At 40.8% G+C, this 23152-nt stretch overlaps 2 protein-coding genes across 3 annotated transcripts; one reads left to right on the top strand and one right to left on the bottom strand.

The window, feature by feature from the left end:
* Positions 1-538: 538 nt before the first annotated feature.
* On the bottom strand, positions 539-3711 carry TMEM186 (transmembrane protein 186). The gene is made up of 2 exons (XM_065412158.1): positions 3647-3711; positions 539-2895 (listed from the first exon to the last, which is right to left on the bottom strand). The coding sequence occupies exons 1-2, from the start codon at positions 3647-3649 to the stop codon at positions 2161-2163; spliced, it is 738 nt and encodes a 245-aa protein (XP_065268230.1). The 5' UTR covers positions 3650-3711; the 3' UTR covers positions 539-2160.
* A 143-nt stretch (positions 3712-3854) lies between these two features.
* PMM2 (phosphomannomutase 2) lies at positions 3855-21453 on the top strand. 2 transcript variants are annotated; one of them, XM_065412171.1, is made up of 8 exons: positions 3855-3972; positions 7698-7809; positions 9281-9357; positions 10306-10397; positions 11824-11923; positions 13040-13115; positions 15748-15863; positions 20221-21453. In XM_065412171.1, exons 1-8 carry the CDS (start codon positions 3904-3906, stop codon positions 20320-20322), a joined length of 744 nt encoding a protein of 247 aa, XP_065268243.1. In that variant the 5' UTR covers positions 3855-3903; the 3' UTR covers positions 20323-21453. The 2 variants fall into 2 exon arrangements, with proteins under 2 accessions (XP_065268243.1, XP_065268244.1); XM_065412172.1 differs by lacking the exons at positions 13040-13115; positions 20221-21453 and having other exon boundaries at positions 15748-15857.
* Positions 21454-23152: the final 1699 nt, after the last annotated feature.

Raw genomic sequence — 23152 nt, 5'->3', positions numbered from 1 at the left:
TAATAAAATCACTTTCTATTTAGTAATTTACTCAGAGTATGTATTAATACCTGGGGGAGCAAACAACTGTGCATATCTCTCTATCAGTGTTATAGAGGGCGAACAATTTATGAGTTTACTCTGCATAAGCTTTATGCTGGGTAAAATGGATTTATTTGGGTTTAGACCCCATTGGGAGTTGGGTATCTGAGTGCTAAAGACAAGCACACTTCTGTGAGCTGTTTTCAGGTAAACTTGCAGCTTTGGGGCAAGTGATTCAGACCCTGGGTCTGTGTTGGAGCCAGACGGGAGTGTCCGGCTCAGCAAGACAGGGTGCTGGAGTCCTGAGCTGGCAGGGAAAACAGAAGCAGGGGTAGTCTTTGCACATCGGGAGGCAGCTCCCAAGGGGGGTTCTGTGATCCAACCCGTCACAGATACTGCTTCTGTAACCAGGGCATTCCATATCTGGAGAGGCATTGGGCAAGATTTACTCCTGTGAACTTTCATGCTATGTGAAGTTGTGCAGCTTTAATTAAACAACTCCCACTATACCATATGGTTGCTTGTGTTAACACTTTTAATTTTTCACATGATAGTAATAAAGGTAGCCATTACATTTTTATTAAAATACATACTGTGCTGTATAAATCTGCTTAATTATCTGTCATTCTATATCAGTAAGCAACACAACTGGAGTCTGTTAAAACTTTATACAGTACAACTTTGGGTTTTTTAATTTGTGATAAGTACAGTACACAGCAAAAAAGCAAATTTATTCTAACTGTAGTCCAGTCAGTGAAAGGATATTTTGAACTGATGTGCCATTTAGCTCCTGTATGGGCACTGTTGCTGTTGAAAGATCCCAACCAGTGATGAAATGAAGCTGTGCATGCACACACTTTTTATAAAATCTCAGCCCAATTCAAATATTTCCATGATTCTTTATGTTCTAATGTAAATCTTTTAAAAATAACCATTTCCCTGCGGTTTTTGCAACCCACATATTACGATGCTACGCCTAAGAAAATGAAATTGACCGTTTCAATTGGTTAAATTGAAAAAGAAAATCCCAACAGAGCATAAGCACTGAAAAATAAATGCTTAAAATTCTGTTTTAATAACCTAAGATATTGTCTATAGACCAGGGTAAGAAAATGTTTTTTAAACTTGAACAGAGACCTCGATGTGTCTGTAAATAGTACTAATGTAAGATACTTCTCTTCAGAATTTTTGATCCTTTTCACTGTGTACACAAGTTAAAATGCTTTAGTAGGGCTCTTGAGACACTGTTCAGCTACTTTATTTGCTTTCACATAGTTGAAGTAGATATTCTCTTGCAACATATTTTTCTCCAAGCAAGGCTTAGAGCCTTGTGAAGATCATCCAAGCACTGAACCCACAAGCCACAGATGAACAATGGCCAAAGTTCACTCAGGATCCTATTAACACGTTTTGATCTGACAGAAGAACTGTTAAAGAAAAAAGTGAGTGGCACACTTCCCAGTTGGTGCCAGCCCAGAAGACAAGGGACTGAGCAAGCAATTCCACCGCATCCCCATGACAATATTTTTGCAAATCCTTGTACCAGGATACCGTTTTAATAACTTACTAATATTTCATGTTAATATAAATAATTAAGACTTTCCTGATCAAAATTTGATATAAATTGGAAGTGCAGTCTCACAAGAGACTAAAAATGGCACTGTGGGCTGCTACGGTTGTATCTATGATCGCAAATTATATTTGCTCAGTTTTACCAATAAATATTTTTTAACTGCCATCCTACAGTCTGAAAGCCAAGCTGAGAGAGCCACACACAAAAACCACCACCACCACCATGCCCAACTGCACATTAAGGTGAAACAATTAAGATTTCAACTGTGTAAGTTACCATCAGACATGAGTATTAAACTATATTTCTTTACATAATGGTTGTGTGTAGGATAAGATTCCGCTTTCATCTGAAACTAGTTGTACAGGAACATCTATCTAGTGGGTTGCTACATCACTGTATCCCCTTTATCCAAACACAGCTGTGCATATTTGCTCATAGAGGTTTTGTATTTGAGTGCTTACAAATCTATTAAGCTATGGATGTGATGAATTCAGCATGAAGAGCAATGGAAAACATTAAACAAGCTAGACTCTTGGAAAATGTTGGTCATTGCATCTAATGAGTTACTAAAATCCTCCAAATATTTGGGCAAACCTCTGTTTATCCACAATATGGCCAAATGTTAGAGTAAAATATAAAACCTGTGTACTATTATGCTGTTTAAACTGGAGCAGTACTTCATTCTTGGCATCTCCAGTGTCATCCAAGGTCATCACACTTTCAACTGGACAATAAATTTCTTTCTTTCTTCCCCAAAATGTCAAGTGTGCCACTTTTACCATGGTGCCAGCTTCATTTAAGTACATCAGTCCAATCATTCGTCTGAGAAAATAACTTATACCATACAGCATTGCAGCAGCAAAGCAAGCAATGCCAGTGACATACAACACAAAAGCCTGAGAAACTTGTTCCTGCAGATAGAGGTGATAGACAGGCGGGAGGATGACTATGGTTATAGCAGTCTGTAGCAACTTCATTCTTGAAAATATTCTACAATATTTAATTCCTGGAAACTTGTAGACCAGTTTGAACTGTTCTTTGTTCTCAATCATCGACTTGTCCAAGACTCTGTTGGTGGGGGTTAAGCTGCCAGTACATCTGTACGGTGCCAGCCCTGTCCCAGGATAAAAATTAGCACTGTCAGGTTGCCATCTCTGTGGTTGTAAGAACATATGGGTCCCAAAGCAATGGGGTAGGCACGTGTCTTCTCTTTTCCACAATCTTGTTGAAAGCTCCCTTGGTAGAGATCTCCCAAAGGAAGGTAGCAAGTGGAGTCTAGTCCTAATTTTGAAGATTCCAGACTAAAAGAAAACATTCCCATACCACACCATTAAATCCTTCAATACTGGCATTACAAGAGAATTGCAGTTATTACAATATTTGTCTCTTAAGCACCTTGAGGACAATCTGTGTATAGAAGTTACATTCTTAACTTGTTCTAAGTGAATTGGTGAAGCTCATGTTTGTGTTGAGAAACTTAGTCATGTGCAGATTTCAATTTGAGGCCTGTTTACACAGCACAAAAGAGCCAAAATTACTTGCTATAGAGGTGCAGATCTGATCAGAAGCACCTGAATGCACAGTGTATACAGGCTGAAGGGCCCTGGAGTGCCCCATATCCTCTCTTTAGGGCAGCAAGGTGACCAGCACCGGCCCCAGCACACTGTGAAACGTCATGATGCCTGTCGGGGCTGTCCTGGCGCTAGGTAGCGCCACCTTCCCGGCGTGTCTGCCGGCAAGGTGCTATGTGCTTCCCTCCGAGGGAACTTTACTACCGCGCCTTCCCTCCCCCGCCGTTTAGGGCGGCCTGCCCCCCTCTCCCCAGCCCAGCTGCTGCTGGGGCCGGACCTTGAGAGGCGGAGTATTAGCGCTGGGGGGCGGGGCCCGTCCTGCTGTGCGCCGTGTACAGCGCCTAGCACCGAGCACTGCTGCGAATCCCGCCAGGGCCGTGCCCCGCGAGCGGGCGCTGGGCCCGGGCGGCGCCTCGTGCCGGAACCGCAAGCGAGGAGAGCACCGGGCCGCATCCCCCAACGCCAGCCCCCGGCCCCTTACCATTTCGACGCGGAGAGAGTCGAGGATACGCGACCGCACACTGCCCCTGCGCCGCCGCTACCGTCGCTCTACTGCGCCGGCGCCCTGTGGAACCACGTCGCGGCTGGCGCGTGGCACTGTGGGCGGGCTCGTGGGGGTGGCGGCCTGCGGGCGCCTTTCGGTGGAGCTGTTTGGGTTCCCGGCATCCCCCGCGGCGGGGTCGCGCAGAGCCGGAAGCGAGTGCAGCTCCCGGCTGAGCCACCTCATTCATCCGCAGTATGGCGGCGCCGGGCAGCAGCGTCCTGTGCCTCTTCGACGTGGACGGGACCCTGACCGCCCCCAGGCAGGTGAGCCGGCGGGGGCGTCCCTGGGGCTTCGGACCTGGAGCGGGTCACAGGGAGAGGGGTCTGGAGTGGGCTGGGGGGGTCACATATGGGAGGGGTTGGGGCTGGGGTGTAGGGTAGGGGGTGGGCGTCACATGGAGGAACGTGTGGGGGGGTATGGGGTTGGGGTGGGCTGTGGGGGATATAGGGCGGGGCTGATATGGGGGTGTGGGGGAGGTGGTTGGGGTGGGCTGTGAGGGATATAGGGCGGGGCTGATATGGGGGTGTGGGGGAGGTGGTTGGGTTGGGGTGGGCTGTGAGGGATATAGGGCGGGGCTGATATGGGGGTGTGGGGGAGGTGGTTGGGTTGGGGTGGGCTGTGAGGGATATAGGGCGGGGCTGATATGGGGGTGTGGGGGAGGTGGTTGGGTTGGGGTGGGCTGTGAGGGATATAGGGCGGGGCTGATATGGGGGTGTGGGGGAGGTGGTTGGGTTGGGGTGGGCTGTGAGGGATATAGGGCGGGGCTGATATGGGGGTGTGGGGGAGGTTGGGTTGGGGTGGGCTGTGGGGGATATAGGGCTGGGCTGATATGGGGTGTGGGGGAGGTTGGGTTGGGGTGATATGGGGGTGTGGGAGGTGGTTGGGGTGGGGTGGGCTGTGGGGTTACACGGGGGACATATGGGAGGTTATGGAGTATAGGGATGAGTTGTGGGGGGGGAAGAGTCTGGAGTTGCAGGGCAGAAGGACCTGGGCAGGTGATTATTAGGCGAGTCTCTGGCTGGACTAGGAGCTTGGGGAGGGTATAGGGTGGGTTATTGGGGTGAGAGATGTGGTTTGGGCGGGGTTATCAGTGATACGGTCTCGGACCAGTCAGTTCTGACTCCCAACATATGCAATTGACAAACCCTGAGAGTTACACTATACAGGATTTTGGAGCTGTGCTCCTGTTCAGCTCCAGGCAAAAACCTGCAGCGTCACTGCTCCGGAGCTGCTCCGCACTCCTGCTCCGGGCTCCGCTCCAAAGCCCTGTTATCAAAGACCTAGAAAATAGCAGTTTCCAGTCCCACCAAAGATCTGGCACCTACAATTTCCCCCTGCTGCATCACTTTTTACACCAGTAGGGGGACCCTGTGTTACAGTCATGTTCTTTTCATGCTGAGTTTGTCATGTTGATGGAAGATGGGAATGTTGCATTTTAGTATTATGGCTTGTCAACACCATGTGACAGTGACTTATGATTAGAGCTGTGCAAATAAGTGATTTCCCCACTCCCTCAACTCAACTGGCTATGCTGAAAAATTGGAGAGGAAAATAGTTTCAGGTTGACATGGGATGAACATTTTTTGAACTTTTCAGTTAACCAAAATGTTTAAAAAAATTAGTTTGGGTCAAACTAAATATTTCATTCTGTTTTAGAGCTTTTTAAAACTTTTTAAAATAAAACTGATGTAAAATTCAGAACAAAACTCATTTCAAATACAAAAAAAATCAAAACTCTTTTTAAAAGTTTTTTGGTATGAAACTGTTCTGCAAATTTGTCATGGCTTTGCATTAATTTTTGGTTGACCCAAATCTATATTCTTCAATAAAAATAGGTTTTGGCTGAAAATATTCACACAAGTTGCACTTGTGATAGATTTAATATTTGTATTAAAGCTAATGTTAAAAAAAATTATATAAACCTAGGTTGGGAAAAGAGTGTCTACATCTGGGTGTAGTGCTTAGATTAGTCACATATACAAAGTTATTTTTTAAAAATCATATGATCCATAGAGTACATAATCCGCAATAACCCAAATTTAGGTGAATAGATTGAACAATACAGTTTAGGTATTAGAATTCGAATACTTGGGTACATCGCTCATGAAAAGTTGTACAGAGATTTGGTTGTGGAAAGCAAAATACATCAGTGAGTGGGGATTGTCCCCCAGTAATTGAGAATTAGGTTGGTTTTCCATTTAGAAAATACATACTACACTACAAAAATCATTTGTTGCTGTGACATCCTGATCGCCAGTTCTGTCCCATGTGCAAACTCTGAAAGAGTAGACACCCGGAAACTTAGGGCTTTGTGACTAGTACTCTGTGTTGCTATTTTTAATGATGAGCTCTGTCCATTCTGATTGCAGTCATTTTTTGGTAATAGTTTAGGTGACTTTTGAGACTGGAGACATGGATTAAAACAAGCACCACATGATATTATAGTGCATACTGCTAAATGGGAGACTGCTTGACTAGTTCACGTGAGGCCTTTGTCTGATAAACTGGTACAGTAGTCCAGAAAGGATAGGAACCAGTACACTGAGGGTCGGAGTGGCAGAGGAGTTGTTATATAAAGCAAGCTTAAAGTATCCATTGCTGCCACATGGGATGAGTTCAGTGTCAGTATTGGGATTCTGCTTTAAGAAGCATGTTGTGTTGTCAGCTCCAATGTTTAACTGTCACAGGAGCGTCTTTCCTTAATTATTCCAAAACCCCTCTGCTAGCACTAATTATATTACACTGGAGGATGGATTTTGTTGAACAGACATTAATAGAACTCACTTTGAGATTCAGAAAAATAAATAAAAGTGCAGTTCATGTTTTTTTCCCAAAGGGCTGGAATATTTATTTTCTATTGATTTAAAAGTAACAAGCTGCATGCGAGGTTTAGAAAATTAATAATTATATAGTTATATGCTCTGAGTTTATATCAAACTGAGATTTTTTGTAACAAGATTTTTTTGTAACCGCTTCAAAATAAATATCATATTACTTTTGAACATTTTGTATATTCAGTGTAACTATAATCGAAAACGTGGATGACATTTTCAACTGTTTTTCAGTTTATTTACTTTGTACCTTTGACAGTACTTCGCATATAGCCAGTTTTGTTGTTTCCTTTGTTTTGCATGAGTGTTTCACACAGTAACAGAAGAGACATCTTAAAAAAAAAAATTGTTATAAAGCCACAAAAATTTGGCAAGGGTGCTCGTGGGCAGTTGTCTGGCCTGAAACTAATTTAACTCAGCTTTTTTTAATTCATTAGATTTAAGATGATGGCGTACCTTAATATTATTTACAGTCTTTTGTTCTGTTTTTAGGAGTAACTTTGTCCCAGTAAATAATAGCTGGCTGGCTGGAATGAGAGTGAGCTGACTGAAGCTCAATGAATTACAAATGGAGATAATGCCAGTAATTTGAAGGAAATGCCTACTGTTCCATCTTGAGAGAATTGAGGGTGTATAGTATGTTGTTGGCTTGCAGTTTAGGGGAGGGAGCTCCTGGATTCTCAATTTTTCTTGGTTTCAGGAAGCAGCATTGCTCATAAGTGCCATTTTTTTAACCTATGAGTTCAGTGTGATGATTGTAAGCCATTTATTCTGATATGGACGTTGTGCCACGCTTACTGATGTCTCTGACTTCCAAACTGGGGGCAGGAGGGGGATTAGTTCAGTCTATGTGGAGGCTGCCCTAGAAGACATCTCAGAAGCCAGTGCAGTTTTTTGACTTTTGAGCAGTAGGGAACAAGGTACATTAGTGAGCCAAATGCTGTAGTGGCTTCCTTGTTATTTAATGCATTTTTACGTTAAGGGAAGATTTTATCAAAGGCATTTTTTAAAAGCTCACATATTGTTTGTTAAAGCCCTACACAATTTAGTTCCCAGTGACCTTTCTCCCACTGCACTGTTGTATTTACGGTCAACTGGTAACTCATGCTAAAAGTACCTAGACTACCTAAAAATTGTAAACTCTTCTTTTAATCTAGAAAATCACAGCAGAAATGGCAGATTTTCTGCAGAAGCTGCGGAAGAAGGTGAGAGTTGGAGTTGTAGGTGGTTCAGACTTTGACAAAGTTCAAGAGCAGCTGGGAGACGATGGTAAGAAAAGAGGATGATGCAATCCAAGTTGAAATGAATGGCTTATGAGGAAGTCCTGATGCGTAAATACAAACCCTTTCTACTGGAGTTGTTCATTTAATGCAAGCTTCCTTATTCCTTGTTCTGAGTATCAGTTTCTCTGTTTTTATTATATCACACCAATTTCATGAAATGTTAGTTATTTACTGTCCCACTCAGAACCTGCTCAGGTTAGCATATGACAATTGCTGAATTTTATACCCTATGTGGACAGCTACCAGCTGGATTAAAAGTCCTATCTAGTACCTATGCTTTTGGGTAGAATGATTTTATATCTTAAAGATCTTGACATTTCTTCTTAAGGGATTGCTACTCAGAATGAATTACTGACTCCACACTAGCATTGTAGTAACATATATATTTTAATATCTTTATAAATTGGAGTTGTGCATATCTCATTACATAGGTTGTTAAATTATCTAATGTGTTCATCCATGCAGGAGCTGATTTTATTAGATGGTGGCTCTGAAAAGAAAATCTGGTTCTTTTCCTTTTTAACTCTATGTAATATTTTTAATGTGAAAGATCAATATTAATAGCCTTCCATAATTCACAAGTATGCAAGCCCATTACATACCACGAACATTTTATCTAATCGTTGTTTCACGTGGCCTGGAAGTCGCCTCTAGGAAGTCATCTTGTCCTACACTAGCAAGATCCTGATACCCTGAAATAATCTCCAGCAGTATTACAACTACTGCAAATGTTCAGATAAGGATGTGATTTCACAGTAGTTGTGGAACAGAATATTCTGTTTCAAGAAAAGACCTATTCCTTCAAAATTCATTTGAATCCGAATGCTGAATTTTAGTTTCAGCAGCAGTATCACACAGCTTGTATTGAAAGAAATAGTACTGTACATTTTCCTATTGAAATATAGTGGCGCAGAACAAGCTGCTTGGATTTACCATTTTGTAACCATATATTTTCATCTTCTAATACTAATTACATATCTCAGAGGAGACTCAATACTCCTATAATTCAATTTAAATACACACACACAAATCTTAATAAGGCAGAGTTGCATTAAAAAAATCACACTCAAATAGGTAAACTTTCCTTCATCCTCTTATCAATTTAAATCCAGATTGTTGTTCCAAGGTTTTGCAATACTTACTGGATCCAGGACAGTTTACAGTAATAAAGCACAAAGAAATGTGATAAGGATGGAGTCAGATCCTTAACACTAAATGTATGCAACTTAACTACAAGCTCTTCACATGATAGACGCCTGGTGACTTCAGAAGGAGGAATAAATACAGAGGAGTTGCAGGATTAGGTCCTTGTAATGTCCAGTGAGAGACTCCAAGTGTGTAACTTTTGTGCTTAATATTCTAAAAACTACTGTATTTTGACTTGAAAGGGTTTGCATACTATAAAGTATGAGGAAAGACAATGTATAAGCTGCAGCATTTTTTTGTTTGTATTTTAGTGGTTGAAAAATTTGACTACGTCTTTCCAGAAAATGGTCTTGTATCATACAAAGATGGGAAATTTTTGTGCAAGCAGGTATGTATGCAGTTTTAGTGATCATTTTTTAATAAAATCTGAAATTATTTTATATGTTGTCTTTTATTTGTATAATTGACTGTTCATTTTGCTCTTTGTAGACTGACACAAGGTATGGGGCCAGATCCTTGCCTCAAACTTCCTGTTTTGTGCTGCTCAAAACCTGGTAGATTTGGTTAGATGAGAATTTTTCCAGCATGGGAAATTCTTGAGTGACATCTCTCCTAGCTGCTGGAATAGGGATCCTAGCTGGAACCTACTAGATAGGACTGGGATCTAGTGATCCCAGCTCATAGAATTTCCATGGCAATTGGGGCTCATTTAGAGCAACCTTGAGGCTACTCTAAATTATATCTGATCCCTGACAGGCCTGAGAATTGGGAAGCTGGAAAGGTGGCTTTCATCTTCTTTCCCTCACCACCCTCCAAATGAGTGCAGTGTACCCTGGCTGCTGCTTAGGATCTAGCTCATAAAGTGAACTCTTGATTGATTAGTGTAATCACTGTAAGTGGATGAGAAAATACTGTTGATTAAATCTAATATTGTGATAATCTTAAGTGTCTCAATCTAGCTATTGCAGAATGGAAAATAAAATAGCGCAGGACCCAGATTGATATCTAAGACAGTGGTATCTCACACTGTACTCGTCACTGTCTGCCCCTTTCCATTCAATCCTGCATTTTCTAACCCACAGTTTGAAGTAGGGGCTTGGAGGAGCATGTTATAAGGAGAGGTGATCAGTTGCCCAGCACAGCAGTATATAATTAAGGTAGAGAATGGGAGCCTACCATACCAGTGCTGCACACATTCTAACGGAGAATCACTTATCTAAGGCATGTTTTTCTGGGATCTGCTATACATGAATATCCAAAACCTGTGTTGTCAATTAGCTACTTTCAGAACCTTGAATTCTGGACCTATAGCTGATAGGTCTTTTTGTATGTTTAGAGCATTCAAAGTCACCTGGGTGAGGACCTGCTCCAAGATCTAATCAACTATTGTCTGAGTTACATTGCAAAGATTAAACTACCAAAGAAAAGGTAGGTATATGCGCATGTACCTCATAGGGGAGAGGATATTCCCACTTTTGGGATGTTGAGCATCAATAGGAAGACAATATCCAGTCCACTTAGAGCTGGATGGTTGTGTTTGAGGGCACACTGTATAATTGAGATAGATATATATTATTGTTCCAACAATCCCATTCATAGGAAGACAAGTTCTGCTATTGGAGCAGGTGAAGAAGGATCAAAAGAAAAGATTGTCCAAAGTTGCTTGCCAGGGAACAGGGAATTACTTATTCCCCATAGAACAAATTGTTCTATAAAAATCTAGAAAGACAGAACATTGGGTGCTGATTGGGATACCTCTTATTTTCATTTCCCAGGGAGGGAAAATTAAAGTTGGTGTAAAAGGAATTTTCTTGATGCAGTTGGAATTCAAAAAGCAACAAAGAGTCCTGTGGCACCTTATAGACTAACAGATGTATTGGAGCATAAGCTTTCGTGGGTGAATACCTACTTCGTGAGACGCGTTACATGCGTCTGACGAAGTGGGTATTCATCCACGAAAGCTTATGCTCCAGTACATCTGTTAGTCTATAAGGTGCCACAGGACTCTTTGTTGCTTTTTACAAATCCAGACTAACACGGCTGATACTTGGAATTCAAAGGCATTATTGCTTCCATAAATTATAAGTTTGCAAGTTTTCTTCTAAAATTTGAGAGCAGTTGCCCTGCACCGTACTTGGGAATGCAGCTGCTGGAGATGCTGAGCTAGATCCTTTGCTCCATACAGTTAGGACAAGGAGTGTGAAAGATAGGTTTAAGCTACCCTGGCAGCTCCCCAATATTGGGGCTGGCTAAGAACTGTCCTAAGGTTGCTTTCAGTTCTGTCCAGCCACAGCCTCAGGAGAGCTGATCCAGCAGCCAAGGAGCGATTACTAGACTGAAGGGGTGCTTCCGCCATGCATCCTTTTCACTGGGAGTGTCTTCTATACCAGAGATTAGCACGGGTAGTGTAGGGGCTTTGCACCAAGCAAAGATTCCTCCACGCCAGGGGAATCGAATCCTGCTGGGTTTCTGGCTGCTTACACAATGGAAGAGGAATGGGGCTGAGCATCTGACCCACAAGGTCTTGAGCACTTATAACTGTTTTTATCAACAATGTGCAGGATATGTAGTAATCATATTTACTCTGACGTCCTAAACAAATTTCTACTTGGGTAATTACATTTTGCAATTTGAAATGCAAACTTACGTGTTTTCCTCAGCTATCACTAATGTAATGGGCAAACACAATTCCTTTAAACTGTAATATTTTCATCACATAATGCCATTTTTGGAGATCTCAGTAATAGAGCAAAAGTTCTTGAGATTCAACAATCTGATCATAACTGTTTTTGTCTTTCAGATATATGTGGACTTGTGTCCCTTTTCAGCAGTGACAGTTGACTCTTTTTTTCAGGGGTACTTTTATTGAGTTCCGAAATGGGATGCTGAATGTCTGCCCTGTTGGGAGAAGCTGCAGCCAGGAAGAGCGAATCGAGTTCTATGAACTTGATAAAGTGAGTCAATTTTTAAAATGGTTTGCATCTCTTATTCCTCACTGTTCTAAAGGACACTGTCATGGTCAAACTATATTTTCGAAAACTCCCCTTCTTGTGTTTAACACCTTTCTCCCTGCCATTGGTTGAGTTTCATTGTTCAAACTGCAGGAAATGTAAAAAACAGATTAGCTGTGATTTCACTTTCTCTTTCTGGTGCTCTAGCACAATGCTGTTGTGAGGCGTTTCCAACACTATAAATCTCCCTTCCTTCTCACCCTGCACCAATCCTTCCAAAACCCCCTCATCTGTCGGTGTATCTTGGGTTTTTTATAGTACCGATCACTAGTAGCTTTTATGTTAGTTGAAAATTAATGAAAGTAAAAAAATTTTCTTATTACCTTCTCTAATACTTTTTAAACAAAACCTAAACTTGAGGCTTAAGCTACTCAGCATTAGCCTTCTTTAAAATACAGTTATGTTTACCAGGGCAGAGATAGTTTTGTGCCTAAACGCATAAGACTGGGAATTGAGAAATCTGGGCTCTGTTTCCTATATTGTCTCAGACTTCTTTTGTGACCATGGGCATGTCACCAAGACCCAAGATTTCAAACAATGTCTCTAACTTAGAGTACCTCAGTTACTGGATGCCTAACTTTTAGACAACTAGGGTTTGATTTTCAGTGTGTCTCAGGCCCAAAAGTGTAAGGCGCCCAAAATTAGAGACCACTTTTGAAAATTTGGTCTTAACCTCACAGTGCCTCAGTTTCCCCGTCTGTGAAATTGAGCTTTTCATCAAGGGTATAATACATAATTCATTAATTTGTAATTCATTAGTATGTAAAATACGTTGAGATCCTCAGATGGAAGTGAAAAATAACATGGTATAGATCAAATTCTGTTCGCATTTACTGTACACTCGTGTAATGTCATAGTAGGCCCATGGAGATGCTCCAGACTACACAGGTGTATGCTGAGCAGAACTTAGCTCTAAAATACTAGTACTGCACCATTGCATTCGTGGACTTGGGAGCAGCTAGCTAGAACCGCAGTTCCCTGCTTAATATTGCCTTTTCTGATACTGATTGCTAAATAGAAATCACTTAACTGATCCGTCTTTGTTTTTGTTTTTAACAGAGGGAACATATAAGAGAGAAATTTGTAGCTGATTTACAAAGAGAATTTGCAGGAAAAGGCCTCACATTTTCTATAGGTATCACTTCTTTTTTAAAAAAAGAATTTCATTTAAAAAAAATCATACCCTCTTGCCAGATTGCTCCTGCTGTATGATTCAGTTGTCAGGGTGGGGTGGCTGCTGCCATTTTGTACATGAAGTCTTTTTCGTTAGGTACTTTGTGGTAGAAGACACCACAACAAAAGGAAAACTGCATCTCTTTTCATTAGTTCATTATCTTCTGATGTCTCTCATACAGTGATTTTGCTTGATTAGTCAGAAATGTGTAATACATTTTTACAAATGAGAGATGCTGCTTCTGCCCACCACGTACATTACAAATACTTACTGCATTAACACTGCCTCCATTACTAGCCCTTGACTTTTAATTTCAGTGGTTATATTGTGTGTGTGTGTGTGGGGAGCGGGGCGGGTGAGACAGAAAGGAAATTCAACAGGAGACACAAGATGCACAGTGATTCTGCACAGTAAGAATGTGTCTTTCTAGGCTTCTCTTTCCTATTTTTTCCTACTGAAAATCTCTGGGCAAATTCTCCACTTTCTCTTTCATTTACAGTAGAAAGAACAAATGGTTGTCTGTCTCTACCTCCGGCAGTGTTAAACATTTGGGGCAAAATGAGTTTCAAACAGGGCTTGCCATGAACAATCCTCTATGATGACATCCACTTAAACTGAGCAAAACATTTTTAAAATATCAAGAAAATCCTCCTGTTTGAGACTTTGGGTCAAATTTCAGCCCAGTGTTAAACTTGACATTATTAAAAATCCCTTGGAAAAATATAGGTTTAGAATAAAAGTAGCAACTCAAAGATCACCGTAATAGAGTGAAAAGCTTTGCTTTATAAGACCACTATCTTAGGACTAGTCTACACTGGCAATGCAAAAGCACTGCCGTGGCAGCGCTTTAACGTGGCTTGTGTAGTCACGGCAGAACGCTGGGAGAGAGCTCGCCCAGCACTCTAAAAAAACCCACCTCCATGAGAGGCGTAGCTACCAGCACTGGGAACACGGCTTCCAGCACTGGTGCACTGCTTACATTGGCTCTTTACAGTGCTGAAACTTGCTGCGCTCGGGGGGGTGTTTTTTCACACCCCTGAGCGAGAAAGTTGCAGCGCTGTAAAGTGCCAGTTTAGACAAGCCTTTAAAAAGATAGGCAAAAAGGAGGAAGTCAATTTCAAAACTCTTATGAAATCTTACAGTGTAAACACAGTCATACTCAAAGAACCAGGAACTCATCCACAATGTTGTATATTCCATTGGAACATAGAGAAAAGGAGTAAGAGCAGGTCGTGTGCACTCCACACCGGCTATTCAAATGGATTTGTTTCTCAGTGATTGGAATTCTTACCTGAAAAACTTACTTGTGTTTGAGAGCATCTTTCCAGAAGATGGTATGCACTGAGTCATGTAGGTTCCTTCCAGTGCTGAGGGATTATCTCAATGGATGAGTTTAATTGTATATCTATAAGTTCTCAAGCATAAACATTTATACTCAGCATCATACAGTCCCTGATATGTGGTGTCCCTGAAAATGGTCATTGTTTTTGTAGAGGTGATGGGGATTCTGGCATTAGCTCCATTCAGAATGAATTGGTTCAAAGCATAAAGTGATAACCTGACAGTCCTCATTAATTCAAAAACACTCATTTTCTGCTGAGTTGGTTGCAAAGTTGGTGTCAGGGAGAGTAGCTGACACACCCCTAGCCCATATTCAGACACACTTGTAGAGCTTGATTCCCACTGAGGCCTGGTCTACACTAGAAAATTAGGTTGATTTAACTACATCGGTCAGGGTGTAAAAAGTCCACACCTCTGAGCGATGTAGTTAAGCCTACCTAAGTCCCTGTGTAGACAGCATTACACAGAATTCTTCCATCAACCTAGCTACTGCCTCTTGGAAAGGTGGATTACCTATGCCGATGGGAGAATCCCTTCTGTCGGCATAGGTAGTGTCTATACTGAAGCGCAGCAGCTCTGCAGCGTTTTAAGTGTAGACAAGCCTGAGAAGCTTCTACAGGCTTGGAAAAAGGGGGACCAATGGAGTAAAGGCTTCACTTACCTTTTTCTTCAATGTCTGAATCTGCCAAGCCTGCCACCCTTTCTGCTGTGTAGAACAAGGGTGTGGCATGATCTGCTTTCACTCAGAAGCAGGCACTTGAACTTTAAACATTTATTTTTAAATTTTTTGAGAGCTGTCTGAATTGAAGTTTGGTCCTAGTAGATGCATGATACCGTGGACAGGAAGAAATCTAAACCTTTAAAAATCAGTTTAATGTGGGACCACGAACACTAACATGCCTTAATCAAAATCCTGTGCTCTTGCATCCTGTTGCTACAGGCCAGAGTTTGGTTTGTTTGGGTGTACCAAAGATGTTTGGATTTCTTTTAAATTTAAACATCTGAATATCCTGAGTGTAGACCACTTGGGTTGGTAACAATTGTAACATCCCTGTAATGTGTTTTACACTAAGTCTTGATGTGTTCTCTGAGCCTTAACTCCATTTCATTGTAGTTTTTGTCTCGGACTTGTTCAGTTTCCTCTATCAGAATCTGCTTCAGTGGAGTTCAGCCTCCATCATTCTCCCTTCATAAAAATAGAGTTCCTTCCCCCCACCCCTTAACACTTGCCTCTTGTCTACCTTTTCCTTAGGGGGGCAGATAAGCTTTGATGTATTTCCAAATGGCTGGGATAAGACATACTGCTTAGGAATTGCCTGCAACGATGGATACAAGACTATCTATTTCTTTGGAGATAAGACCATGCCAGTGAGTACTGCACTATTTCTGCATATACATTTAGAATCTCTTTCCCAAACTGAAAGCTCCATAAGCAGGACTTTTTAATCAATTACATTAGAGACTGAATCCACGCTATGGCTTTAATCTTTTGTCAAACATATTTCCCTCCCTTAATGTACCTTATGTAGTATTAGGCAGTCACAGCACAGCAAGCAAGTTGCCTCTAGAGCGTGAGCAGTTTTCCCTCTTCTGAAAGGAATACAAGTACCAGAGATGATGATAGAAAAATGTTACTACTGTCATCCTATATTCAAACATCTAGGCCTGATTCTGATTCCACGTGTCTATAAACTGGGAGTAACTTATTGAACCTCATCATTCCTCACTGAGGTGATCTAAATTATACTGTTGCCCCTTTTTGACCAGAGCAGCTAGACCTCAGGGCCCATGGGATGTTCCGGTTGTAAATAGAAATTGATAGTCTGGTATCTTCTTTGATGCCATCTTGTTTATTTACAAGGAATGTATCAATTCCTGACTTTCTGAGTGCAGAAGATCAAGAGGAGCAGTTGCTTAGTTTATAGCCCCCAAGCATTTTTAGCGAAAACTGGACTCAAAAGCTTGCTGTGTGGCTTATTCCAGCGTCAGACTGTGCTTAGTCTGCTGCTTGGCTTTCTTGCCCCTCTCTCTGTTCTCATTTTGTGTGATCTCTCCCTCCCCCAATATCCCCACCAAAACCAGTGCTCTGCTAAAATGTCTTGGGCAGGTTCTCTCACACTTTTATTCTTGGGTGGGGGATTATGCTTACAATTATGGTAACTGATGGGTGAGTTCAATGGGATTTTAACACAACCCCATAATAAAGTTTCATCCAGCTCATAACAATACTGAGTAGAGGAGCATCTTAGTAAAAGAGGTAAATGTTAATGATTAACACCAGTGCTCTGTACTCAAGGCTATAACATACTGTGGTGAAATCTATAGGTGAGAACTTGGTGACCTATTCTGAATCCTTCTCCAGACTAAATGATTTATTTCCATTGTGTTTTTGACATGGGTTTGTAATTGACACACATGTACAAGGCATAACCAGCTACACTGACCATTTACCTTGACAGCTGTTTACTTAAGAACAAAGATTTTCCAGTATAGTTATTCAGCAAGAACATATTTTAATACCATGGAAGTGTTTGACCTAAAAACACTCTTATTAACATTTCACTTTAGATTAAAATATATTAAATCTTCCATTTGAAAACAGATTTTCTTCTGGTCTAAGTAATGACATTCAGTGATATGAAAACAGCTCCAGCATTTACTATTGAAATATTTCCATAACATTAGTGTATTTTCAGAATGCCCTTTCAAAATAGTTCTTGAAAATATTCCTAATCAAATTTTATGATACATTTTCTTTAAAACTATTGCAGTTCATAATCAGTTCAGAAGTGAGATGTTTCTAAGGTGCTTGCATCTGTCTGCCTCTTGGGCTATAATGTGAAATGTCACCTAACCTCGAAATCACAGTATGGAAAGATTTCAATTTACGTCTAGGATTTTGCAAAATTATTCTGCCATGGCTAAACAGAAATCGTCTTAAATATATTTGTTTTGAGGATGAAAATGCAGAGTGTAGAAACTACTAAATGGAGTTAATAAATTTCAGTCCAGAAAATTTAAAAGGAAAAATCTTGTATCTGGTGTTTTCATTACTGTGTGTTCTGCTAGCAAAGAGCTTTTAAAACTATTCTTTTCTTGGGGCAAATCGATGATGTCTGCCCCAAATTAGACTCTATTTTAAACTATACTGATGAATATTCTCTGAAGTTTTGTGTTGGGTACTACAGTGAGCTTCCTCTGTAGCAATTCTTAACTCACCAGAGTTGTTTCTGCGCACATGAGCAAAAAGATTAGAAAATCTAGTAAATTATCCAGTTAGAATCCCTTGATTTCAGTAAGTTTCAGACCAGACCCTTTGCTGGAGAGAACGGCGAAGGAACAGAATTCCATTTTGAAGTTCATAAAAGAGCCAGCTGAAAACTTTATATTTATTACATCTAGGTGTAAGTGTCCATAAAAACTGTTTCACTGTATTATTTGAGACAGTTAACTTGTACCCAAGCAGAGCAAAGGAGAGAAGGCTTTGTCCCCAAGCTGGTAAAATAAGAATGGCTTTTCTCTCTAGTATTACTATGAGAGAGGGGTTACTTACTGCAAATTGACACTGTTCAAGAGTTTTGCCTCTGCATACTCCCATTTGTGGGATTGGCACCTCCTCACATTGCTGAACTTTTTTACCTCCATTTAATACCCTGCATTTTCTTCCTCAAAAATATTTAAGCCAATTCCTGTTTAGCCATTTGACAGAATAAAATATCTCTCCCCCTACCTTTATAAAAGTTGTACTAGACATGAGCTCTAACTCATTCAGTGTAAAATAATAAAAATTCTCTAGCTCAAAGGGCCTCTGGCATGTTACACACTGAAAGTGGGTTCTTCTGCCTGGGCTCCTGCTTTACAACCTCATTAATAAGGGGGATAGGGGTCACTGCTTTACAACCTAATTAATAAGGGGGATGGCGGTCACACTCAGAGGCTTGCTGTGTGAAAGGGGTCACCAGTACAAAAAGTTTGAGAACCACTGGATTAGACTAATTCAGCATCACTGTTGGGTCAGAACAGCTTGTGCTGTGCAGACTCAAAACCACAAGAACTCTCTTCCAAATGTACTGTTACTGAACTGTACAGCTGTGCTGTTGGAGTGATTTTAAATAAGAGTGCACAGAACACGCTAGCTGCAGTTACCTAGCTTGTCTACAAGGTGCACCAGTGCACCCTGCTAACATGCACTAAAAGCTCCCTAGTGCACACCAGCAGGGTCCACATAGACAGTTAGTTCACACCATGAAAACAAGGACTTGCATTGGCTTCTGAAAAATCATGTTGGAAATACTAATGTAACCTCTGCCTCTGTTTCCAACCCATCTTTTACAGATCACATTGAAGGGGCATCCACATGGTTAGATTTTTAAAAACCACTTGATACTAAAATCTATTGTGGTCACACACAGGGGAATATGAAGGAGTAAGGCCCCTGTCCCCTTGCACAGCTGAGTTGTGTAGCTGGCAGAGTGCCTGATACATCTCCCTCCCAACATCAAATTGTGGGGGAAAACCCTGCCCCTGCACACCAGCCTTTTCACATCCCCTCCATCAGAAGGTATTAAGCATCTTTCTAGGGCTGAAGAGGGTGGTTTTTTTTTATAGATCGAGATGTTTAAATAAAGAGGCTTTAAAGATTAGCATTTATCTATCTGTAGCGGTGAGATCTGTACACTCACAATAGTAAGACAGCCTGATAAAAAAAGCACCTTTTATTAAAACAAAAAATCTAAAATAGTTTTCTGTAAAATGTAATAGGGAAATTACAAGATGTGGGACGGGGTAAAAGTTTATTAGCACAAGTTGGAAATAACCTGCATAACTCAGTTGTGATTTGTCACTCTTATCAACTGTACAGTAGGCATTTTACAGACAAGCTTCCTATTTGCTGTATAAGTAAGTTACTTGTGTGTGTCCAACTGGGCCAGTAAAATCTGAAGGGCTAATCTCCCTTGTGTAGACACAGCATATGCTGACAGTTTTTATGGCAGCATATACATGGGGATTTTGCGGGCCTGTTGGCGCACACAGAATCATAGAAGATTAGAGTTGGAGGAGACCTCAGGAGGTCATCTAGTCCAACCCCCTGCTCAAAGCAGGACCAATTCCCAACTAAATCATCCCAGCCAGGGCTTTGTCAAGCCTGACCTTAAAAACATCTGACCAACAAAACTTTGTAGTGTTAGACCTGGCCTAAAGGTTTGTACTATTTAGCTCAGGCTTTTTAAAAGTGACTTTAGTATATCTTTAATTATTCCCATCTTTGAAGGTCACTGAATTTGTTAAATGGTACACTGGAGAGATTTTTTTAAGAAAATAATCAAAAGCTACTCTGAGCATATTGACCAGTAAGTGACAGATTGACTTTAGTACACCGTCTAGTCATCTATATATAAATCAGCTTTTAGCATACTGTTCCAGTCGTTTAGTATTTTTCTATTTTATACACTGTTTGGTGAGTACCTTAAGTTACAAATGTGTTAAGTTACTATCGCAGTAAACAACAATTCAAATGCTGGTTAAGCCTAACCTGTGTGTGGTTTATGTGCTGCACGATCTGGCTCTCCAGCAACCTTTTTAGTGGACTGTTGCTCCCTTTGAGTTTGAAAACCATTGACATCCACCCTTTTCGCAACACACACAATTTCCTTAATGTATGTAAGCAGGCATGCATGTGTACTGTGAAGAAGGCAGCTGACTTACTTGTCTCTCTTGTCCACAGGGTGGAAATGATTATGAAATCTACACAGACTCCCGAACAGTAGGCCACAGTGTCACATCACCAGAGGACACAAGAAGAATCTGTGAAGAGCTCTTTTTTTAAATAAATGACTTTCTTTTCCTTTAGATTTGACAGCAGCCAAACACTGTGTTCAGCTAAAGTCAAGAAGAAATACCAATCCCTTCAAACATGAAATATTTCACTTCTTTCCAGTGGTGTTTTTTCTTAATGGCTCACAAACAGCAAATGTCCTGTTAATCATACATCACTAGCGAGAATTCAATGTTGATTTGTCAAATATAGCAAAATTTGTTTAGGAACCAATCTTTTGTATTCCCATAGCCACAAGTTTAATTCGGTTATGTGCTGATGTCTTTTTAAAAATGAATTATCTAACTAGGATATGTAGATTCAGCTGTTTTTTCTCTGAAGTGGTACATTGGGGAACATAATTGAAAACTCCTACAACTAGACATTTTTGGCTCAAATTAACACTACCTGATTTAACTCCTCATAGGCTAAAATTAAAAATTCACTGGCATATTTGATTCCTAGCAATGTTAGTTTTGGATTTAGATTTAGTGGATTCTGTGATAAGGGAGAAATGACACCATTAAGCCAATGTGCTTTAAAAATAGGTGTAGTAAAAAACAGGGAGCGAGACTTGTCACCTTCAAATAAAGTAATCTTTCTGCATCCAAGGAGGTTTTCTTACCTAATGAAATGGGACCTGTGGGGATAAGCTGGCCATTAAGAAATGGGCATTTTAACACTGGAAATACTGAAAACAGACTTAAGCTACAGTGAATTCTCCATTTTCTGAGGTAAGATCCTTAAAAATGGCCTGCAAAGGGATGCAGGGGGGACTAACTTATGCCTTTCTCTCTTTTTTTTTCCTGCTTTCTATACTTTATAAAGAACACCACGGTTTTTGTTTGGGGTAGGGATTTTTTTTTCCCCCTCAAGTAGTCTCCTTGTTTTACCTGAAAGCCTGGAGAACCAATCAGTTCCATTTCCTTCTTGTAACGCCATCAACCAACATCTCTTCTGTTAAGCTGTTTTGCTTACTGCAGTTCAACCAAATATTTTTCCTCCAACCTGTTTGAGCTAAAGATCCAACACGGCTCCAATCGTCCTCTAAGGATAACTCCAGCAAAATTACTGATGCTTAGACATGTGGTTTAAATATAACAAACTGTCACAAAAGGCCCAGCAGCCTTATCTCTGTGTAAATTACCTTTAAAATGTCTCACCCTTTGCTGTGTTTTCTTTGCAAAGTGTAACTGTCACATCTATGAGTGGCAGTGTAGGATAATTAAATAACTTGTCAGAACATTAATCATGCCTCACAAACTAGTCTGTACCAAGAGGGAGAGGGGTTTGTATATTTAATAACAAGTTGAAGAATCAACTGTGAGATAGTAGCAAAGCAGAATGTTGCCTATATTGTACATTCTGGTCTAAGAGCAGATCCTAGAGTGTTTGTTGTAGCACTAAACATACTATCATTTCCCTGTATAACTAATTGTTCACACTGCGTTGCACACTAAAAGTAACTTGCATACTGAAGGTTTTAAACTATTTTAGATTTTGTATGAAGCTTAAATGGAAAATGAAAGTTGGAAAACCTGGGATACAAGTTACTATTTGGTACTGTGAGCTGAAGATTTCAATGCACTGAGAAACAGGTTAGCTACTGAATTTTGTCTCATGCATACAAATAAGCCTCTATGTAAACAAAAAACAGCTTGCAGACAAACCAGTGAACAGGATATGACTAAAGCTGACCAAAGTATTCAGAATGTGCCACAATGCCCCACCAGTGGGGTTAGTTCAGCCTTAGTGTAATTTCATTGGTCAAAAGGCAATTGGTCAAAAGTCATTGGAAAGACTGTCATCGGCACCTGTATTGCGAACACTGCAGCCCCATATTTTTTTAATCTTCAGTTACAGTGGTGCACATGTCTTGTATCAGAGTATTGAATGTTACAGTATTACCTATTTTTTCATTGCCTTATATATGTAAACACAACCTCTTCATAACAAAAAATCAATCTGCAGCTTAGTAAGAGGAAATACTGCTTATTATTGCTGAAGTGACCTAGAATTGGGCTGAATTTGTCATCGGCTATGGCAGGGATAGTCAATAAGCAGACCACGGGCCAAATGCAGACTGCCTGTCGCTGTTGAATGGACAGTATCATTAGTGGTGGTGGTTTTGTAGACAAAAAAATAATTAAGTATCCCTGTTCTATGGTATTGCTGTTTTCCCTCTCTTGTACAAAGTTGTTGACTGGCCTGAGGCAAAGCTCACTTTCTCTCCTCTCGTGTGTATTCTAGCAACACTGCAGTCACATTGAAATTACCTTTTAAAAAAAGGAACAGCTATGCATATTAGGCTCACTAGCAATGTAAAAGGCACAGAACTAAACTCCGGTCTCTTCTCCTCCCACCCCTGCTTTTTCTTTTTTTTTTTTTGTACTGTTAGTGCCAATTCATTTTCTAGAATATGGTTAAAAAGAACTTTAGGAAGCTCCAACCCTTCCTGTGTTTCTCAGCCCACCATTCAAGAGAATCATCTGATACAGCCTTGGATGACGTTTCAACATACAATTTCCTGAGTCTGTCTCAGGATAAATTTGTTCTAGTGAGAGCTGTACCGGTCTGAATTTTCTTCCTTAGTATATAAAGACTGAGCTTTTTGCTATTGTCAGGTGATGTTAGCGTTCAAGATGTTTTATCCCTATGGGCGCACCCCTGTAAGAGTCACCCATGCACGTGCAACCGAAGAATGCAAAGCAGTTTCTGCAACACTAAACAAGGGGAGGCATGGCCCCACCCCCAAGCTATGCTTGCTCACTTGAGCAGCAGAGCTGAGGGGCAGGCAGTGGCGCACTCATAGGGACAAAACATCTCAAGGAGGCAAGACTGT

This window comes from Emys orbicularis, chromosome 10, assembly GCF_028017835.1.
Source record: "Emys orbicularis isolate rEmyOrb1 chromosome 10, rEmyOrb1.hap1, whole genome shotgun sequence".
In the NCBI taxonomy this organism is placed as follows: domain Eukaryota; kingdom Metazoa; phylum Chordata; order Testudines; family Emydidae; genus Emys; species Emys orbicularis.
Note: the sequence above shows the minus strand (reverse complement) of the source record. Positions and strands in the feature narration are given on the sequence as shown.